The 23,716-nt window shown below is 37.3% G+C and overlaps 1 protein-coding gene across 3 annotated transcripts in view; it reads left to right on the top strand.

Annotated features, from left to right (window-relative positions):
* Nucleotides 1-23,315, top strand: part of KCNK2 (potassium two pore domain channel subfamily K member 2) — a 247,007-nt gene extending 223,692 nt beyond the window's left edge. For 2 of the 3 annotated variants that reach the window (XM_030936139.1, XM_010356768.2), the window contains exon 7: nucleotides 22,011-22,965. In XM_030936139.1, the coding sequence (XP_030791999.1) occupies nucleotides 22,011-22,328 (318 nt within the window). In that variant the 3' untranslated portion in view covers nucleotides 22,329-22,965. Of the gene's footprint in view, nucleotides 1-22,010 lie in introns of all 3 variants that reach the window. The other variant, XM_010356758.2, reaches the window with a different exon arrangement.
* Nucleotides 23,316-23,716: the final 401 nt, after the last annotated feature.

Here is a 23,716-nt window from a genome sequence, read left to right as displayed (position 1 = left end):
TATTAAATAAATTACTAATTAATTACTATTAAATGAATAGTAATTAGCTAAAGCTGAATCTCATGAAACAGTATTTCCTTAAAATACACAGAGGAATTGTTAGACATGTAAATTTGAAATTGCTTGTAGATCACCCCACCTTGCCAAATCAACCCAAGGATTTTTGATGAAAAGTGTAGATTCTATAAATTAAAAGCAACTAACTAAAAAATGTTGTCTCAAAAGTTCTTGGGTAATGTCAAAGCTCTAGAATTGTATATTTAATAAATATTCTATCTTAATCAATTTATCCTATTGTCCATTTGTGGGTCTTTGCATTCATCTCTAATATGACACTGCTAATTGAGGCCAAAACGACTCTACATTTATATTTCTACACCATTGCCTCTTTGAACCAGTTTACTGTTACAAATATGTTCTATTTATCCACATTTGACAGCTGTATTAGTCCATTCTTGCAATGCTATAAAGAAATACCTGAGACTGAGTCATTTATAAAGAAAAGTTTAATTGGTTCACTGTTCTGCAGGCTGTACAGATGCATGGCTAGGGAGGCCTCAGGAAACTTACAATTATGGTGAAAGGCTAAGGAGAGGCAGGCACGATTTGCATGACTGCAGCACGAGGAAGAGAGAGTGGGGGAGGAGCTACATACACACTTTTAAACAACCAGATCTTGCAGTAACTCACTCACTATCACGAGAACAGTAAGAGTGAAATCCGTCCCCATGATCTAATCAGCTCCTACCAGGTCCTACCACCAACACTGGAATTTACAATTTGACATGAGATTTGGGTCAGGACATACATCCAAACCATATCAACATCCATGAATAACGTCGTATCCTTGTGTTTACTAAAGCTCTGAGATAGCTGGGTATGTTGTCTCACAAAGCAATCATGGTCAGGCTCAGTGATCCGTGCCTGTAATCCTAGCACTTTGGGAGGCCAAAGCAGGTGGATCCCTTGAGCGCAGGAGTTCAGGACCAACCTGGGCAACATGGCAAAATCCTGTCTTTACAAAAAGTACAAAAAAATTGCCTGGTGTGGTGGCATGCCTGTATCCCCAAACTACTCAGGAGGCTGAGGTGGGAGGATGACTTGAGCCCGGGAGGCTGAGGTTGCAAGGAGCCCAGATCATGCCACTGCATTTTAGCCTGGGCAATGGGAGTGAGACCTTGTCTCAAAAAAAATTAAAATTGAAAAACCAAACCAAAAAAAAAAAAAAAAAATCATGTCTATATGGATTGTCCCCTATTGGAGAAACTGGCAGTTTGAAGGTATTTTAAAACTAGAGAAAAATGAACTGGTTAATTCTCTCCTCCTTTCTCTTTTCCTGGCAGTCTTTATCTTCCATTATTCGAAATGCATGAGCACCCAACTTTTACATCTGAAAGAAAGACGATAAGGAGGCTAGTGAGGGAGAAACTTGGGAATAGTTAAAGCCTTTGAGAGCTTTGTTATGAGCCTTGAAGGTGTTAAAATCAGACAAAGACAAAAAAGTTCCTTCTCACTAAGCATTGAGATAATGAAGCTAATGAAGCTGGGGGGAATTTCTTCTTTTTTTTTTTCTTTTTTTCAGTTAATACCAAATAAAAGGTGATAGGTAATACTGGTAAGGCACTGGGAGAGGCATTTGAATTGTCTTTGCTTCTCCTCTGCCTTTTCTCTCCTTCTTGAATATTTCTTACCCCTTTATTACTTGATGTAATATAGGCTTCTTAGAATAACTAGACCAAGGTTTAACAGAAACCCATTATAACACAGCTCCCTGTTAAATGGCTTCATAGAAGCCATTTTTTTCAGTTAATCCCAAATAAAAGGTAACACTGGTAAGGCACCGGGAGAGGCATTTGAATTGTCTTTGCTTCTCCTCTGCCTCTTCTCTCCTTCTTGAATATTTCTTACCCCTTTATTACTTGATGTAATACAGGCTTCTTAGAATAACTAGACCAAGGTTTAACAGAAACCCATTATAACACAGCTCCCTGTTAAATGGATAAAAAGAAAAAAAAAAAAAAAACAGGTCAAATCGTGTTCTCTAAAGCATAAAGTGATATCATAAGTGCTACAAATGAAAGTTTGCCTGAGGTGACTAGCAGTGGGAGTGAAGGATTTCCATTTCATTTTCTCTCTTGTCACAGTCCTTGACTTTTCATGGAATATAAGTAGATGCTTTGGACAGCTCTGATGGCCACGGACAAAGGGTGGCCATGTGTGTGTCCATCATGCTACCTTAGGATGCTGTTTAGGAACATTTGTTAAAAGGACACTGAAGTATAGCTCTTTGATTTCCTTTCACAATGGAAGAGTCCCATATTTTATCATTACATTCAGAGGCATTATTTTTCCCCATATTCCAAATTCAGAAGTCATCAGTGGACACAGCTGGGGAGACAGGCCCATGGCACTTCTGATCTGTTGCACCAGGCTCAGGGTAAACCCCTGCACTTTTCTGGGGTGAGATGCCAGCCTTGCCTTCCTGCCACCTCCACAATATTTTCATTGTCCTTTATTTTATTTTCTGCCTTTTCTTCCTGTTTCTTAGGCATCTTCATTACAGTTTAGCCAAGTTAATTAAAATACAGCAGCATGCTTGTAAGACAGGGCATGTCCTGCACAGTGAGCAGCATTTCTGTAGAACTAATTTGGCAGTGCTATATTTAGTTTGGGAAAGGCAGCTGTGAGCATTCACTTAATGTGCATGAATACTTTGCATTATTAGAACCTCTCTGCTCCTTTTACTTGTGAAATCGGATGAGGGATATATCTGATTTTGCATTGTTTTCCAATTTTGGTTTATTTTCTTGATTTCTGAACTTTTTTTTTACATATTCATAAAAGAATAAAAGCATGATTTATTGTAGTCCGGTTTAAAGATGGTGTTGAAAGGACTCTGTGGACTAGCACTTCATAAAGTAACCACTAATACAGAATATAAATATTGTATATTAGATAATATGTAATATATTCTATAATGCATCTATATTATGTATTAATATTGTATATTCTATGATATAATATATATTTTGTATATCATAGATTAGTATATGTAATATAATATATTAATATGTAGTATTTTTATACATAATACTAGTATATATACTATGTATGTTACTTGTATGTTATATATGTTATATATAATATATAGAATGTTATATTTCTATTTCCAATACAAATAGAAATGCAAGCCACACATGTAATTTTTAATTTTCTAATAGTCTTACTAAAAAAGTAAAAATAAACACGTGAAATTAATTTTAATAATATGTTGTATTTAACCCAATAGCATATCTAAACTACTATAATTTGACATGTAAATATTGAATAATGTAAAAGTCATGAGTGAGATATCTTATGTTCTTTTTTAACAATAAATCTTCAAAATCGGTGTATATCTTACACTTAGAGCTCATCTCAAATCAGACTGGCCACATTTAAAGCACCCAGTAGCCACAATGGCAGTAGCTGTGAAGCAAACAGCACAGCTATAGACTAAGATTAGAATTGCTGGCAGTAACCTGTCTTAAACTGAAGCTGTTTCTTCTGTGCTAATGATATAGATTGTGTTTTTCCTCCTAGAAATTTTATGGTCTGTAATTGATATCATTGCAAACAGAAAGAAGAGGAGTAAAAGACTAACTGCAGGGACGATGAAATAAATGTATAAATACACATTATTTATTTTTTTCCAAATCTAAAGCAAGTCTTGGAAAATATCTTTGGGTTTATATTTCTTTTGCTGCCTGGGTATTTCATTTCATCCAGTGTCAAAGTGAACACTGGCTCATCAGTGGATTGTCAGTTATTTCAGAGGATTGCTATAAACGTCCACCACCCACACCCGTGCAATTGTACATGGGAGAGTTTACTCTTAAGACAAATTTCTGGAAGCAATTTCACCTTTGAAAAAGAAACTGGAAAAATCATTTTCCTGGATCTGCTTAAACCATGTTGAATATTTTCTCCCACATTCCATTAGGCAGAGCTTAAATGTGATAAAGATATTATTAAACCAATGGAGCATGTATTTAGATATACATGCATTAACCTCTGAAAACAACAGCAACAAAGACCTACAAAATGAAAACTTGTTCTTTTCTCACTTCTTTATTACTCACTTTTCATCTTCCTTTTCACACTCTTAAACTCTCCAGCTGCTCATCTATAACTTGCACTGACACTAATTCTGGTAACTAACTTGATCAGAGACTACTTTAGCCCAAGAAACCTAAATAATTTCTTCCCTTGATTTCCCAGGAAAAAGAAATCTGTCACTTCTTGGAACAGAATTTGCAATATGAATGCAAACTAAATTTAATGGCTTTAAATTTTAAAATAACCACCTTTAATTTATTGAACTGGATTTTTGAACGTTGATAAGTCTGATATAAGTATTATGATGGACTTAGGGTAGTTTAAAGAAAAAGCAGTTAATTTTATCTGCACAATTCAGGGTTTTAAAGTTCTGTTGGGCAGCCATTATATTTCAGGCACTGAGATTGGTGCTGGAGATAGAAAGATGAATAGGACACAGTCTCAGCCCTCAGTGACCAGAGTCTAATAGGAAACGTGATGATACACATGAACCAGTAGACATGATACAGTGCTAGAACAGCAATCCAAAGAAGAAATTCGTAAGACCCTGGGACAGTGAAGAGATGATGTTTCACAGGGGAATAGAGGAGTGAAGGAAGTAGTCAAAAGGGGACCACTTCACTAAGGCACTAATGAACCAACTGTCCACAAGACTTAATGCAGTCACAGTATAGGATAATAGTAGAAATACAGTAAAACAGCTGGAATGATTAGAGTTGTGGTCAGAGATTAGATCCACTCTATGAACCTGGGAGTGGATATTGACCTACAGCAAAGGTTAAAGTGCTGGAAAGTCTGAAGGTGAGTCACTGACAGAGAAATGGAAACTCCCCCAAGAGGATGGCAGTAGCTGCTGGGAAGGGGAATATTTTTTAAATCAACCACTTATTTACCACTTCAAATTTAACATAACCCACATGGAATCCTAGTATCGCTGCCCCACAATGTCCTACTCTAATGTCCCAGTCTTAGTAAATATTACCCAGCATTCATCCAGTTGCTCATGCCTGAATCCTTTCAGTCATTCCTGATGCTGTCTTCTTTCTCACCTCCATGACTTATGCATCACAAGTCCTAGTGTTTCCGTGAACAAAGCATGTAAATACTCTCCTCCATTTTCACTCTCTATACCACCACTTTGATGCATGCTTCACTATCTCCAAAACTTCCATTTTCATCTCCCTGGTCCACCACAGTAGCATCCCTCCTACATGTCCTGTTTCCCCCCTTACTTCTCATCAACCCTTTCTTTTCTCCTATGATCTCCAAATTTTTCTCATAAATTAGTAGTAGTAAAAAAATGTTTAGCATGTGCCTGCAATGTATGCATATTTATAAGTTGCAAAGATGTACTACTGTTTCTGTACTAATATACATGTTTAAAATGTGTGCAAAAATACAAATGTTAAATGATGAGTATGAAATAGTGCTAAAATATTTTGATTATACTTATTGATAATACAAAACCTTTTTGTTCTCACTAAACATTAATAATAGGAGAAATGTGATTTGTATGCTTCATTATTTTTTCAAATTTGGATTTAACACTTGTAGCAAATCCCAATTCTGCTTCATAATGCAGTTTATTTTGATGATTAATTTAGTGGCTGTCATGTCTGAAAAAGGTAACTCACAGAGATACATAGATCTAGATGAAAGAAGTACATCTTTGATTTTACCAACTAGACATTTTGTGTTAGTCCATCCTTGAGTGGCTCTAAAACGTACCTGAGATTGGATAATTCAAAAAGAAAAGAGATTTGTGCTGGAGTTGCCCAGCAGTGTTCCAGAGCACTGGCCTTCACATATGTTGCATGTGACCTCTCTGAGGATATTTTGAAGATCCTATCCTGTCCATGCCTATTTTAAGATTTTAGTTTAAATCATAAATATTTCATTTTAGGTTAAGTAGTTAGAAAAGAAAATTATCACTGAAATTTAACCCTGAGATTTAATTTTAACTATTATGTATCTCCTTAAATGCGCCACTGAAATATAAATGTCAAAGTGAGTTGATACCCAACATAAGTCTAAATAGCACAGGGAAAGCTCTTCTCATTGCATCTGTCAGATTCGTCCCATGACTCGTGATATTAACCAGATGACAGAAGGTGTTGTCTGCCAGCCTTTTCCATTGGAAATCTGCTCTTTTCTCTGTGTATTTAATGCATATTTTTTGAACAGGCATTTTGAGATTTTATCATTATCTCTTTCATCATCAAACCGTCAATTTATTGTTTATTTATGTGAACACAGACTCATGGGTTTCTGCTGTAATCAATGGGTTGTAATCTGTTATAATCATTTATTTTGATCTTCAAGTTGTCTAAGGCTTGGCCACTGGGAGCCCCTTGAAACTTCTCTGTCTTTTTGGCATATCCCCATTATCCCTTGAGCAATTCCTTATACTCTAGCACATTAGATGTTCCAGACTCAAATTAATTTCTCTACCCTAGCCCTGAATCTGCCATTTCTCCAAGGTGCCATGATTTCTTATAGTGGATAAAGGACAATAATATTTAGAGAAAAATATTTGAGTGTTTATTGTTAATGAGGATATCACTGCTTTCACACACTCTTAGTTGACAGAGCTAAGGAATATATTTTATATTCATGCATACAGATATTTCCATACTTGTTTATTTTGTATCTATATATTTTGAGAACCATGAACTCATACTGGTACCTCTAGTTCTGATCTGATATAATAGAGTTACTTCTGGTTTTCTGCTTTTTTATAGTTGTAATTCCTTTCTCATCGATGGTGAAACCTCTGATTCTTGCTGTTTTCAATATATTATTTGATCCGTCTCCTTGTATATAGCCAATCTTGAGTTGCCGCTACTGCCACCATCAGGAACCCTGCAGGGACACCCTCTCCACACTGCTTGCTCTCTGACACTATGTCCTGGGCCTCCCTCTTTGGGTTGACCTCGTCACCCATCTCAGACTCTGACATCCACACTCTGCTGCCATCCCTTGAGTAGACATTCTTCTCATGCTGGTCTGGCTCTGACATTTCACTCTGGTACCATGGCCCTCTCCCAAACCAACTGCACGGATGGCTAACTAGTTCTGCTCCATTTCACTGCTTTGGGGCTGAATTGTTTAGAAAAGGGAGAGGAAGAGAAAAGGAAGCAAAACCATGTTTTAGTGGACTGGTCCTGTGTTGCTGCAGTGAACATAAAATGCCCTTTTGTTATAAATAAATGCTATTAAATCTAAGTTTCCTGAATGAGTTTTGAAACATCATTAAATGTTTTGATTTTGCTAAATACATAATGAATGCATACTATGGCAAATGACTTTAAGATTGCAGTCCCCTTCTTTATTCAGTTGTTACTTCTGACTTGGTATTTTTTTAATTCCTTAAGAACTTGAACAACAAACAGATGATTACCCTCCACCACCTCATCACTACAACCGCCCCAGTCATCAGACAGTGGTACTTGTAGAGTTCCCACATTATCCTGACAAATAACAGTTTACCCTTGAACAATGCAGGAGTGAGGGGCACTGACCCCTTTCCCTGCACAGTCAATAATTTTTGTGTAACTTTTGACTCCTTAAAAAACTACGTGGCTGGGTGCGGTGGCTCACACCTGTAATCCCAGCACTTCGAGAGGCCAAGGTGGGTGGATCACAAGATCAGGAGTTTGAGACCAGTCTGGCCAACATGGTGAAACCTTGTCTCTACTAAAAATACAAAAAGTAGCCAGATATGGTGGCGGGCGCTTGTAGACCCGGCTACTTGGGAGGCTGAGGCAGGAGAGTTGCTTGAAACAGGGAAGCGGAGGTTGCAGTAAGCCGAGATCGCACCACTGCATTCCAGCCTGGGCGACAGTGTGAGACTCTGTCTCAAAACAAACAAACAAACAAACAAACAAACAAACAAATAAAAAACACAAAAAAACTACTAATAGGCCACTATTGAGAAGCCTTACTGATAACAATTAACACATATTTTGTATATTATTATTATGTACTGTATTCTTACAGTAAAATAAGCTAGAGAAAATAAAAATATTATTTAGAAAATCATAGGAAAGAGAAAATATGTTTACTATTAAGTGGAAATGAACCATCATAAAGGCCTTCATTCTGATTTTCTTCATGTTAAGTAGGTTTAATAGGAGTGGGGGGAAAGGGAGGGGGTGGTCCTGCTGTCTCAGTGATTGCAGAGGCAGAACCAAATCCACTTATAAGTAGACTCAAACAGTTCAAATGCATGTTGTTCAAGAATCAACTGTATCTAGTTACTATAACTCAATCATATAACAGTATATGAAATTTTATCTAAGTACACAAATTATATTGTTTCTGAAACTCAGTATCCTCATCTGTATTTAGGCTGTTCTTGCATTGCTATAAAGAAATAACTGAGACTGGGTAATTTATAAGAAAAGAAGTTTAATTGGCTCGTGGTTCTGCAGGTTGTACAGGAGGCATGGCAGCATCTGCTTCTGGGAGGCCTTAGGAAGCTTTTACTCCTCATAGAAGGCAAAGTGGGAGCAGGCACATAATATGGCAAAAGTAGGAGCAAGAGAGACGGGGGTGGGAGTGACACACACTTTTAAATGACCAGATCTGGCAAGAACCCACTACCATGAAAACAGCACCAAGCCATGAGGGATCCACCCCCATGACCCACACATCTCCCACCAGTCCCCATGGTATTGGGGATTATGATTCAACATGAGATTTGGGTGGGGACAACTACCCAAACTATATTATCATCTTTATAATACAGTAAGATATTGTGTAATTTGGATGAGCTTCATAAAATGGATTGTTAAAGAACCCCCAATAGCAGGGCAGTGAAGAGAATTTCTAGGGTGCTCAGTGATACGATGACAAAAATAAGGTGAATTTACTCTGCAACAAGTGAGTGTTTGGTTTTGCAGCCACACCTCATCATTAAGACAGTTAACAACTGTATTTCATACTTAGACATTTTTAGAAGAAAGATATTGTTTAAAATAATGCTATAAATTTTAGTATTATTTTTCTTGACATTGTCTTTATTTAAAAAGATTAAGTACTCTTGTAATTCATCTTTACACAGTCACATTAATATGTGTAATATTAAGAAGTAGAGAAATTACTAACCAAAAAAAGCAGGTTAGATTAAGGAGACCTTATGAATATTACATATACTTTTCTGACAACCAGAGAAAACATCATGTACTGTTCTGTCAAGATAATGTGATACTTAAATAATCCTTTCATGCTTTTTTTTTTTCCTTTAAACCTGGTTGGTAAAGAGAATAATTGGAAATGTTCTTTTTACCAGCACAGTTCAACAATACAAGGTAACATCAATACAATACAATACAAGGTAACATCAATACTTTAGAAAATGAATTAATGATAATTATTAGGAATTTTAGTCTAGGCAACCACTGAAATTGGAATGCAAAGTAGGCTTCTAATTATTTTTACAAATTTAACTAGAGAGATGTTTTTAACTCAGCTAACTACTTTTAATATTTTAGTTTTCCTCAAAGCATTAAGGTATACAAGCATTCAAGCACCGAGAAAAGCAAATTAAACTTAAAATCCCACCGTCAAAAGGGACAGGAAAAAAAATCCTAGTCAAAGATCAAGAAGACCTCAGTAGTTTTATTTCTGGTGAAGAAAATGTATTATCGATACTTGAGTTGGCTGTTGGTAATTGGAAAAACCTTACGGAGTTTCAGGTAGAAATCCCTTATCTAGTGATGATTCTGGAACAGGGACTGGCTTACCTTTGACAAATGACAGTTATTTATAGTCGTCAGTGGAAGATTACTTAAGAAGGGAAAGTATAGCCAATTCAAATGAAAATACAGATAAGCTCCATAGGAAGAAACTGATTAAGACAAAATTGTAGGACTGCAAGGGGGAAAAATGACCTTGTACATAAAGTGAGAAGGGAAGGCAGTAAGTCAAAGGAATGCATGGTGGAAGAGTCTTTGAGAGAAAGAATATATGAATTGCTCTCTTACCAGAGAACACCTGGCAGAGTTGCTGTTTCCATGCTTCCAAATCACACCATATATTTCTATTCTAAGGTGGCTGACTGCAAATAGTTGTAATAATGCTGCTGGGATACTCATCTTTTGGAGATGGACTATTTAGAATTCTAGAAAATTTTGATTTTTATACTTTTATTCATGACCAGAAATCAAAACTCTATAAAGAGTATTGCAGAATTTCAAAGCTCACAGGTAGTTGGGGGAAGTATACTGGGGGAAAAAAAAAAAAAAAAAAAAAAACTGAAGCAGAGAATGTTAGGTTTTCCAATGTATGGAAAGGCATGGGAATGCTAAAGCCTTGTTCAGGAGAACAAAGCTTTGGATGGCTCTGAAGGTCAAAGTGAAATAGATAATTAAGCTAAGTAAATAATTTTGTTTAGAATTGGTCTAAATTTGAGGAGTTGTCTAAGTTTATATAGATAAGTTAAGCAGCATATTGAAAATGAAACGATGTCCAATCTCTCGGTGATTGTTGAATTTTATGGAAAACAGGACTCATAGAACCTCCTGGGTATTAGCTACTATTCAACACTGAAATTCTAGGTAACCCCAGTTAGAGGGGAGCCAATCATTTCTGCCATGTGGAGAAAACGTTTTTACATGAAACTGACTCTGGACACTGTTCTATCAAAAGTCACGGTAGGATGATACGTCCTCCCATCCTCCTATCACAGATGCATGGCTCAAAAACATCAGAGGGAGAAAAAGTATCAAGAAGTACTGCTCCTCAAAAATTGGCTTTACTTTCTTGCAAAAATAGGGAGTTAGCATTTTGCAGAGTTGTTTGGAGGAAAATCATCTCCTTAGAAATGCAGTTGATAAAGACCAAACACTTAAAAAAATGCAATGTAAAAAAAATCTTTTTTCAAACTGGAAAGACTGAAAATTTTCTTTAAATCATGTTATACTTTTTGTGACAAGGAAATAACTACTCAAATGACCTGGAGTAGAGCTAGAGAGAGCCAAGGAAACTTACAGAAGTGAAAGTATTATGCAAACATGAAATTCAGGACTGGTAACTACCCTTAATCACACTCCTGTGTGTGTAGTAAAATATAATGAATTACACTTTAGTCATCAGTGTAGAACTACAATTCGGAAATATAGACTCAAATAACCTCAATCATTTTTAAATTTCTTTACACCATTGAAAATTAAATACCTTCTTCAGGTTTTTTTTTTTTTTTTTTTTTTTTTTTTTTTTTTTACTGTGATACCTGAATCAGGGGCAACTGCAGTCCAATTCTGATACTTAGATTGTGTTGAGCAAATAAATAGCACCCAATAAAGAACTCTGCCTCCACAAGGTTTATTTAGGGCTGGATATGCTGTTTACTGTATAATATAACACCAGTAAAGGGAAACTTAAAAGGGAATAAAAATACTATGAAAATAACTTTTTACTTCAAGAAAGCTAACACTAAGCCCAGGACTTGGCATATAATAGATACTCATTGCTAAAATCCATAGTTTCCATTTTTATGTACTTTGTATATCCTTATATGCATATATTATTTCACAAAGCTATAATCAGTTGGTAAAAATGCAATTTTATTTTATTTTTTATCACTTAATAAGTTGAGTTTACTCTGCAACAAGTGAATGTTTGGCTTTGCAGCCACACCTCATCATTAAGACAGTTAACAACTGTATATCATACTTAGACATTTTTAGAAGAAATATATTATTTAAAATAATGCTATAAACTTTAGTATTATTTTGTATATCCTTATATACATCCATTATTTTACAAAGCTATAATCAGTTGGTAAAAATGCAATTTTTTTATCACGTAATACAACCATAGTAGTAAGAAAAATGGTTTCAGTAGCTGACAGACTTCTCATAAATATTAACTTCATATATGACATTTATTAGCCTCAAGATTATGCTATTAAAAATATGGCTCAAAGAATATCTTCTTACATACTTGCCTTTTCCTTTGCTGAAAATTCGTGGTCAGAATTAATTTCTATAAATTATTGACTTTTATCAAAGGACGTGAAGATTTTAGTGTGATTAAAATTAGTTTATAAGTTGCTTTCTCTTCAGACTGTACCAACACACACTGGGAGAGAACCTATGCAAATATCACCTTTGCATATCCAGAATGTTTTTGTACAGGCGGAGGGCTGTGTCAGTCAATGGTCACAGATTTCTCTCACCAGTCAGTTAGAATGTGTGTAAAGTCTGGGCTATTCAAATTACCATGTTGGGTACTATTATGAGGAGAAGAAATTGATAGAATGCGTAGCCTCTATCATTGACTTACCATCTAGTTGGGAAGACTAAACTTATTTTATTAAATTACTATACTCATAGTAATCCAAGATGTTGCAGTGTGGAGAAGGTAGGAAGAAAAGTTGAACTTGATAAGAAACAGAGCAATGGTCCTTACCTTCAAAAAATTGGCCACATAGCTGACTGGAGTCAATGGAGTATTAAATATTCCTTATGGTTACAAATGAGCTTACTGTAAACTTCATAAATCGTGAACTTCTAGATTAGGGAACTTTTATCCTTCTTAGACCACCCTATCAATCTTATGTACTTCAAGAAAATTACTCTAAAAATGTTGAAATATGGCAAGTGCTTGTTTTTAAATTATGTTACCACCATGACAAGGGCTTTCTTGATATTATTTGAGATACGTTAGATAACCTGAGGACAGTAAGGTTTGGAACATTTATTGAGGAGGCAGATGCTAGGCCTCTGGAATCATGAGACTTTGCTCCATTGAAAAGCTATCAGAGGATTAACACTTATAGTTGCAGAGGAAGATGTTAGTGATTCTTCTAAAGTGAAATTGTTAACATATCTTTTTTACTTTATTTATTTATTTATTTTTTTGAGACACAGTCTCACTCTGTTGCCCAAACTGGAGTGCAGTGGTGTGGTCTCAGCTCACTGCAACCTCCAGCTCCCAGGTTCAAGCGATTCTCTTGCCTCAGCCTCCGAGGTAGCTGGAACTATAGGTTCGTGACATCACGCCTGGCTAATTTTTTGTATTTTTGGTAAAGATGGGGTTTCTCCATGTTGGCTAGGATGGTCTCAATCTCCTGACTTCGTGATTCACCCACCTCGGCCTCCCAAAGTCCTAGCATTGCAGGCGTGAACCACTGCGCCCGGCCAACCTTTCTTTAACTTCACAGATTGCATTCCGTAAAGATGATAAAGTCCAGGTTCTGGAATAGCCTGGTGAAGTATTGTCATGAAAAGTGGTGAGAGAGGTGAAAAGTGTTAAGAGGGCTGGTAAGGAGAAAGGAAAAAAAGAAAAAGAAAGAAAGAAAATCTGATTTAAAGGATCTATATATACAATAGGCGTGAAGTTCTTCACTTTGAGAATGAGATATTAGCATCATAGGCTTCTTAGAATGCTGAGGAGTCTCTGCAATGACTAAAAAGTTAGTTTGAGGAAACATATTTTGGACCTTTACTATGAATAGCAATGGCTATGAGTCAGTGCTTTTCACCGGCTGCATCTTCCTGCTGAGAGGATCAAGATTATCCCCAACAGAGTCAACCAGGAAGCAGATTCTTTGTACTGGATTGTGTATCAAAAGTGTGATTTATTTGGTTGTCCTTTATTCACTTACCCATTTATCCAACAAAGTCTGACTGAATTCTCACGATGTGCCTTCTTCTAGGAGCTGGGAATACTGAATAGAATATGGTGGACTTATCCTCTCTGTTAGGCAGGAATCTAGACCCAACATGGCGGCGTTACTGGGCGTAGCAGGCCTTTTGTTAAAAGACTCCCTTCACCCTTGTACACACCGCAGACTGACATGCCTCAGAGTTCTGGCTAGGCAACCACACTCCCCCATGACCTGCAGCTCACCTGCATTCCACAAGTTCGTAAACAGTAGTTTCGGTTGACAGTTTCCAAAGACCCCTTCCTTGTGACCCTTACTCAACTCCTGCCCTAGTAGTTTCAAGACCCCTCAGGCCCTGTTTGCACAACCAGCTTCCCTACCTCTCAGGCTATAAGAAGCCCCTACCCTCCTCCCTCAGCGCGACTTCCTCGGCCCAGGCCTTTGGACCGAGGAACCTCGCCCGCAAGCCCTAATAAAAGGCTATTCTCACTGCCATTTGCCTTGTGTCTTCGTTCCCGGTTCGGCTCCAGCCTCAGTTTACCTTTACACTCTCTAGTGTCATGAAGTCAGGAGAGCAATTAGACTAGTAATTGTAATACGTTGTGTTGAGCAGTAATTCTAGGGAAGTACAGAGGGGGATGGGCACAACTAGCAGATGATTCTAATGTATTCTAGAGGATCGGGAAATGCCTCCATGAGGATGTCCAGTTTAGCATGAGTAGGAAATATGCTAGAGAGGGACTGGGAAACAGCATTCTGGACAGAGAGAAAAACAGGTAATGAATGAACAAAGGCAAAAGAAAGAGTAGGATTTTGAGGAAATAAAAGAAACGTTCAGGATGGCCCCCAAAGTGGAGTTTGAGACAGATGGTAATTAGAACTGAGGCTGAAACAGTAGGTAAGCCCTAGATTACATGAGCCACTTTAAAAAGTTGGAACTTTATTGTAAGTGAAACGGGAATCAATTGGTTTATGCAGGGGAAAGTACTAAGTTGATTTGTGTTCATTACAGGGCAATTTGGTGGCTGCGTGGAGAATGCATTTGAGGGGATAGGGAATTAAGTCAGCAAGACTGGTTAGCAGATCACAGAAGTAATGCACATGAGCCAAAATGGTGGACTCTTCCACAGTTTTGACAATAGGAATGGAAAGAAGTGAAGGAATTGAGAGGAAAAGAAGCAAATTAGCAAGAATTAGAGCTGGATGTAAGAGTTGCTTTAGTAAACAAATTTGAATAAGAACTTGATGTAAGATTCAGTAAGAGGAGGAGCAAGGGATTATATTGAAGTTCAACTTAGGAAACTTAGTGGTACCACGATGTGATATTAAATGTAAAAACAACAACAACAACAACAACAAAGTTAAAGAAGTTAAATGATTTCACTCAGGGACATGTTAAGTTTGAGATGCCTGGGAGCCATCGAAAGTGAAGAGGCTTAATAAGCAGTCAGTTATACAGATGCGGAATTCAGTAAAGATTTGACCTAGAAATATGGATTTGGGAGTCATCAGTAAATAGATGGTAATTGAAACAATCGGAAGGATGTGATTATCCAAGGAGAATGAAAATAGAACCCTGCAGACAAAGGTAGTTAAGGAGGAGGGTAAAAGAAAATGAAGCTACAAAGTTGATTGAGAAAATTGACCCGAACAGTAAGACAACAGCCATGAGAGTGTGCTGACTCAGAAATTAAGAGCAAACACTGATTGGGAGGGACGGAGCAGTGCCATACCATTTGCAGCTGTGAAGATCCGGCGAGTTAAGGACAGAGAACTTAGCGAGGTGGATGAGAACAGTTCCAGCAGAGTCGGAGAACAAGTGCTTGTTTATATATAGCACTCTATTTCCTTCCTTTTCTTTTGTAAATCAGATCACCTGGGCTGTGAGCAGCATGTGAAAGTTAAGAATACATGGAATTCCAGTAAAGACCTCTTTCTTCTGTAAATAACATGACCTGTAGGAACATTCGTTGTGATTTTTTGGAGCTGTTTTTGCTCACTTTTTGTCCTCAGCTTGGTTTACTAAGTAATGCAGATTGCTTGGTTATAGGAAGATGAAATACTATTTAAGTTGCTGAAAGATTTTTTTATAAAAATCCAATGAAGCAAAAGTATTTTAATGCACAAGGATTAATTTTAATTACCCAGAACACCAAAAGCATTATTTCTATTAAGAAAAAATTTTACTTACATAAATGTGATATTCTCAGGAACTTATTTTTGAATTTCTTTGAAAACAAAAAAGCATCTTTAGAGTTTGAATAGACAATTTTATCACCAGTAAAAGATGTGCGTCTGTACATTAGGGGATTATGTGTTATTTGGTGAAAAATGACTACATTTCTATAAACCAAGCTTGTCCAACCCATGGTCCGTGGGCTGCATGGGGCCCAGGATAGCTTTGAAAACAGCCCAAAATAAATTCATAAACTGAAAACATTATGAGATACTTTGCAATATATTTATTTTTAGCTCATCAGCTATCATTAGTGTTAGTACATTTTAGGTGTGGACCAAGACAATTCTAGTTTTTCCTATGTGGCCCAGGGAAGTCGAAGGATTAGATACCCTTGCTATAATATAAGGTCAAGATTTTTTTTCTTTTTTCTTTGTTTTGGAATGTGAATAATTAATTCTTTCTTGCCTTGGTTTAGTTTTTGAGGGACTCTATTTTTCTCTTTTTTTCCTCCTGATTTTCAAGCTTTGGTTTGGGCAGTTATATTCCCAAAGTATTGTAAAGAATAGTAGAAAGGGCACAACAAAGGGGGAACAGGCTGGGTACTGTGGCTCACACCTGTAATCCCAGCACTTTAGGAGGCTAAGGCAGGAGAATCATTTGAGCTCACAAAGTTGAGACCAGCCTGGGCAACCTCAGGAGATTCTATCTGTACAAAAAATTTAAAAAATTAGCTGGGCATGGGGGTGTGCACTGTAGTCCCAGCTACTTGGGAGGCTAAGCCAGGAGGATTGCTTGAGCCCAGGAGGTCAAGGCTGCAATGAGCCATGATCGTGCCACTGTACTCCAGACTGGAAGACAGAGTGAGACCCTGTCTCAAAACAAAGAAAAAAAACTAAAAAAAGAAAAATAAGATTTTTTTCAAGAAATGAACATATACTGTTATTGGTGGTTTAGATGAGTTGCCCAAGTGCACACTTCTATGAGTTAATGTATTGTTTTCAGTATCTTTAGGAAATTAGGGCAGTGTATCCTCACCCTAATGCGACCCGCTATAGGGTAGATTTCTGTATAGCATGAATTTGCCCTGCACTCCTCTAAAAGATGTTTAGACCTTAGAAGTAATAAATACTTAAAGCACCCTTGGCAAACCATATAATCTTCACCTATCATCATAATTAATACTTGTGTAACCCCTTATATTTTGAGAACACACACAGATATGCACACACACACACACACATATATATGTATGTATATATACACACACACGGTTGTGCATCGCTTAAAGATGGGGCTATGTTACGAGAAAATGTGGTTTTAGGTAATTTCACTATTGTGCCAACATCCTAGACCACACTTACACAAACCTACATGGTATAGCTTACTGTACACTTAGGCTGTATACTATAGCCTATTTGCTCCTAGGTTACAAATCTGTATAGCATGTTACTGTACTGAATGCTGCAGGCACTTGTAACACAATGGTAAGTATTTGTATATCTAAACATACCTAAATATAGAAAAGGTACAGTAAAAGTATAGTATTATAATTTTATTGGACCACTGTTGTATATGCAGACCAAAAAATCATTATGTAGCTTATGGCTGTATATATATCTCATTCACTTGTCCTGTGAAATAGGTTATTAGCCCTGTTTTATAGATAAGGAATCTTAAGCTCAAAGAAGGTTAAATTGCATGGCTGTGGGCACATAGAATGTGGTTATACAGCTAGAAGGTGAGGCTGCCATTCATCCCCCCACCTTTCCCTCTCCATTTCTGACAGATTGTTACTACAGCTCTTATGATTTGCAGAGTTTACTTTTCCACCTCTGGGAATTCTACAGAAATGAGAAAAAATATGTTTCCAAAATTAGACAAAAATACTAGCCTCTGACAGAAATTGAATGCTAAAGATAACAAAGTATTAATAATTTATGGACTCCAACAAATCTGAGCTTTTCTTGCATTCAGCCTTTTCCTAATTGGCAGGAATCACTAACTGGTAGAAGCACTCAGCTCTACATGTTCCTGATTCCTGTGTGTTTGCCATTAGTGCAACCTGTGAGATCACAGTGACTTTGTGAAACTTCGTGAGAAAATTCAGTCAAGCCTAAGAAACGTTTTCATTCTTTGTCCAACTTATCGGGACCATTTAAGATTCAAATTGCAATAAAGAGATGATTAAAATATTTAAAATGCTTTCTGTGCTGGTGCCAATGATAAGGTGTTTTTTGCTACAAAAATGCAAAGATTATACCTAAGTGTGCAGAAAAGAAATGGTGAGGCTGCTGGGAGTTCTGAGTCTGAAAATACTGCTCAATAAATACCCATAATAAAAAGGACTCTCACTGGTAATACAGGTCTATGTCATGCTATTGTGTAAAATTTTGTGTGTGTATCTAGTGCCTGCTATGTGCTTGGTGTTGCTCTTTTAAATATATTAACTTATTTGATTGTTATATTAACTCTATAGGGAGGATTCTATTGTTTGCCCCACTTCATAGGAGAAAATGAGGCTAAAGACATTAAAAAACTTACCCTAAGACACACAATGAGTATGTGGTGGAGCCAGAATTCAAACTTAGGGCTTTAGATCCAGCACATTGTTCTGCCTTTCCAGTAAAATCAGACAGAAAATTCACAGTGTCTGCAAAATCAGAAAATATTTGTATTAGTCTGTTCTCATACTGCTGGTAAAGACATACCTGAGACTCAGTAATTTATAAAGGAAAGAGATTTAATGAACTCACAGTTCTACGTGGCTGGGGAGGCCTCACAATCATGGCAGAAGGCGAAGGAAGAGCAAAGGGACTTCTTACATGGCAGTGGGCAAGAGTGCAAATGCAGGGGAACTCCCCTTTATAAAGCCATCAGATCTCGTGAGACTAATTCACTATCATGAGAACAACACGGGAAAGACCCACCCTGGTGATTCAATTGTCTCCCACCAGGTCTCTCCCATGACACATGGGAATTATAGGAGCTACAACTGAAGATAAGATTTGGGTGGGAACACAGTCAAGCCATATCAATACTCATGCTTTTCAACCCAGTGTTTCCACTTGCAGTAATACTTTGTACCCATTAGCAAAAGTGTAGGTACAAGAATATTCACTGAAGTGTTATTTTTAATAGCTAAAAAAAATTAAATATATCCAAATGTTCACCAATAGGGGAATGATTAAATCATGCTGTAGCCATTCTCCTTGGGGAGTGCTAGGTGGCTGATATAAACTATGAGCTGAAATAATGAGTACTAACATGGAAAAAGGACTAAAATTAGATGAGAAAAAAAGCTACGTACAAAACAATGTGTGTACTATAAGACCTTTTCTTTGCAAAATATTGATGATTGAGATGGAAGAGGCAGAAAGTAAGATTAGTGTATACAGATAGAAGAAAAACAATTGATAGCGTGTGTGCTATAAATCCTACTGCTAATTACTATCTTTGTGGTATGAGATTACAGAGTATGTGTATTTGCAGTGATATATTTATTCATTTAACAGGTACTTATTGGAAATGTGCTACATACGAGGTTCTAGGTGCTGAGGATGTATATAGAGTTTACATTATCATTAGAAAAGACAGAAAATCAGCAAGTACATAGGTGAACATTTGAATTTTGATGCACAAAGCCTATGACTTTTATATTAAAAAGATATTTTTTAAGATAAAAAAGAATACAATTACCAAAGTAAAGTGGGGGCGGGTTCTGTGAAAGTCCACAGTCCTTCTGTTCATGAAGGATTGGCTGTGAGGTAAGAGGGTGGTGGTAACCAAAACAAAGCTGATGGAACAGATTTCATTTTAGGTCCATCAGTTCTGACTGTGCCCCAAAACTTGAGACATGACTTAGGTGGAAAATAGAAAAATAATATAAACTGTGGGAGGGTTTATTTGTAAGTGTGTATGGGATTTGTAGGGAGCCAAATCCGAATGACTTGGTGTTTGTTACCACTGGTAAATACTGCCTGTGCCTTCCTAACCTGGCAGTCCCCCCAAAACAGAATTACATATTTAGTAATCAGTTGTATATCTAAGTATAGTTGGACAGGTTCCCTTATAGGAACAATAAGTATCTGCAGGATAAATTCCTGTAGATTTTGCGCCTCTTTCCCAGCAAGCTTCCCCTAAGTTGCCTCAGTGGTTAAGGAAAGGTTGATCTTGCTGATTCTACATGCCATAGAGTTCTTATTTTTCCAGCTTTGCTTTTTTTTTTTTTTCAGAGCCAGACCTAGATATCAAGCAAGTATTTCTTGTTAGGACAGTATAACTAGGAAATAAAGGCCTGTTAGAATAAAAAGTGGATCTCCAAATGTATGTGTATGTGTGATTATGTGTGGATTAAAAAAAGAGTTGATTTGCCACGTACCATCCTCCTATCCGCCTTGGATATTTGAAGTTTCATTTCTGTTTTTGAGTACACACACATACACACACACATATTTTTATATCTATAGCCTTCCTTCCAAGTATATGTACACATCATATTATAATATACATACGTATCTATCCCCGCCAATAATTCAGATAAGTATAAACATTTAGAAACTATCAGTTATATTTCCCATGTTGATTTTTTAAAACAAAAATCAAGAGGGCAGAAATGAAATAGATTAAACAGAGCTATAGCTGTTTGCTTGCGAAGCAAAGGAGAGCCTGGGTCACTTAAGAAATGAGTTCAGTGGATTTCCCAAGCTGAAAACAGAAGTGCTAGAAGAAAATGGAGGAATTATTCCATATTAGGAGATTATTCTCAGTGGTAGTCTAGATTATTACGTTCTGGTTAGTTAAGAGATTACAAAGATTCCCATAGGATTGGTCATATTTTCTGTTTTAGGACACAAATATACAGACAAAGTTTTTTTTTTTTTTTTTTTTTTTTTTTTTGAGACGGAGTCTCGCTCTGTCGCCCAAGCTGGAGTGCAGTGGCCAGATCTCAGCTCACTGCAAGCTCTGCCTCCCGGGTTCATGCCATTCTCCTGCCTCAGCCTCCCGAGTAGCTGGGACTACAGGCGCCTGCCACCTCGCCCGGCTAGTTTTTTGTACTTTTTAGTACAGACGGGGTTTCACCGTGTTAGCCAGGATGGTCTCGATCTCCTGACCTTGTGATCCGCCCGCCTCGGCCTCCCAAAGTGCTGGGATTACAGGCTTGAGCCACCGTGCCCGGCCCACAGACATAGTTTTGAAAGAGGTCAAAGAAAATGTCTGATGGACTCAGGGTGATTGATAGCACATTTTTTCTTTAATTCTCAAAAGAGAACTACATTATAATAAGTGCATAAAATCTTGCAGTTTGTAAAGTTCATTAGCTCAGCCATCCTGTTAAGTGTGTGCTGTGAAGATGTCTATTCTACAGCTGAGGAGGTGGCAGCCCACGGGTTGAGTAACTTCACGGATTCCACAAACATTTATTGAGAAACTGTGCCTTGGGTTTAACTGTTTCTCAAGTGGGCTTCAAGGTGGACTTAACAGTTATTATTTGTTTGCATTCCCTGAAAGCAGAAACAAAATATTTTGTTGCTTAGTTAGGAAAGAGAGAATTCCTAAATGACCAATATGAGGTTAGATACAACACTCTTGCACACACAATTTCTGATCTCTGAAAACTAGGTTGACATCTGAGCAAACAGCATTGCTGTTTTCAGAACCAAACAAGGTCACCTGGGTTCATATTGCAGACTCTTTTATTCTGCCTTACTCCTTCTACTATACCTTACTGCCCTTTGTACATTCCAGTACTTCTTGAAATTAAGCACAAATGAAAAAAATACTAAAAATGTTTTTAAAAAGCTAGAGATTGCCTTTTTACAGCATCAAAAATTTCAATGACAGGATTCATGTATAAAGACCAAGCACATCTAGAGCCCCTGAAATATAGTTTGATTCATAGAATTTAAGTTCATAGGTTAATGTTAGAGCCACATCTATATAAGATAGAATCCTGCTGTGTATACCCCGCCTAATTTCATCAATTCTCAGACCACCAGTGCTGTAAAAGATTACTCCAGTCTTCTTTTTAAAATCCCAAAATAAAATGAACAGAAGATAAAGCACAGAAAATGTTGATCGGCATGTCGATATCTTTATCTTTTCTCTGCTTGTATGTTCCAGGTGGGAGAGTTCAGAGCGCACGCTGCTGAGTGGACAGCCAACGTCACAGCCGAATTCAAAGAAACCAGGAGGCGACTGAGTGTGGAGATTTATGACAAGTTCCAGCGTGCCACCTCCATCAAGCGGAAGCTCTCGGCAGAACTGGCTGGAAATCACAATCAGGAGCTGACTCCTTGTAGGAGGACCCTGTCAGTGAACCACCTGACCAGCGAGAGGGATGTCTTGCCTCCCTTACTGAAGACTGAGAGTATCTATCTGAATGGTTTGACGCCACACTGTGCTGGCGAAGAGATTGCTGTGATTGAGAACATCAAATAGCCCTCTCTTTAAATAACCTTAGGCATAGCCATAGGTGAGGACTTCTCTATGCTCTTTATGACTGTTGCTGGTAGCATTTTTTAAATTGTGCATGAGCTCAAAGGGGGAACAAAATAGATACATCCATCATGGTCATCTATCATCAAGAGAATTTGGAATTCTGAGCCAGCACTTTCTTTCTGATGATGCTTGTTGAACGGTCCACTTTCTTTGACGAGTGGAATGACAAGCAATGTCTGATGCCTTTTTGTGCCCAGACTGTTTTCCTCTCTCTTTCCCTAATGTGCCATAAGGCCTCAGAATGAATTAGAATTGTTTCTGGTAACAATGTAGCTTTGAGGGATCAGTTCTTAACTTTTCAGGGTCTACCTAACTGAGCCTAGATATGGACCATTTATGGATGACAACAATTTTTTTTTTTTTTTTTTTTGTAAATGACAAGAAATTCTTATGCAGCCTTTTACCTAAGAAATTTTCTGTCAGTGCCTTATCTTATGAAGAAACAGAACCTCTCTAGCTAATGTGTGGTTTCTCCTTCCCTGCCCCCACCCCTAGGCTCACCTCTCTAGCCTTTTACCCCAGTTCTCCCGTTTGAACACCATACCTTGCTGGAAACAGTGTGTAAAATGACTGAAGTGATGATGCCCGAAGAAGAAATAGATGCCAAATTACATGGACATTGAAGCAACACTCAGCGTTGCCTAGTGTTAAAGGCACTGCAGAGAAATGAGGTGCAGAGGTGGCCCCTCTGAGTATTTATTTGACTCAGGTACCAGTGGTACATATATACAGTGTAATTATGACCAGGCTGGTAAAATTGGCTGCTCCCAAACAATCCCCCTTTTCCTGGCAGTATTTGGTATTTATCATTTATTAATAACTATACATTTTTTTAAAGGCAGAAGAAGAAAATCTATCTATCTATATAAATATATAAATGACCTGACAGAAGAAAACTGTTAAAAATGGATATTATTGGAGGCGATTTAAAACGGTGGGTGTGAATTATCATTCTGACGGAAAGGAAATAGCAAAACAATGTGTTACAAGTATTTGCTAATAAACAGTATACTGCCAGCTTCTAATTGCTTTTTGATGTATGAAAGGCTTATATAATTTTCTGTTCGTTGGGTGACTTTTGCCAGAAGAGAGGAGGTGGCACAGTGGTGAGTGCAGGGCACAGTCCTAGCCTTCTGTGGGTGCACTTTCAGAGTTGTGACTTGGCTGTGAGGGCAGAAGTTGAAGTTGGGATCACTGTGACTTTGCACATGGAAAAATGCAGATTGCAGGCATAATTCATCTCTGACATTAGAGAAAAAGCTGTTATAGCACAATTTAAATTTTGAGAGTTTGCTGTGTTTTTTTTTTTTTTTTTTTTTTTTTTTTTT

This window comes from Rhinopithecus roxellana, chromosome 8 (genome assembly GCF_007565055.1).
Source record: "Rhinopithecus roxellana isolate Shanxi Qingling chromosome 8, ASM756505v1, whole genome shotgun sequence".
NCBI lineage: Eukaryota > Metazoa > Chordata > Mammalia > Primates > Cercopithecidae > Rhinopithecus > Rhinopithecus roxellana.
The sequence above is the reverse complement of the archived record's forward strand: the minus strand, read 5'-3'. Positions and strand labels throughout refer to the sequence as shown.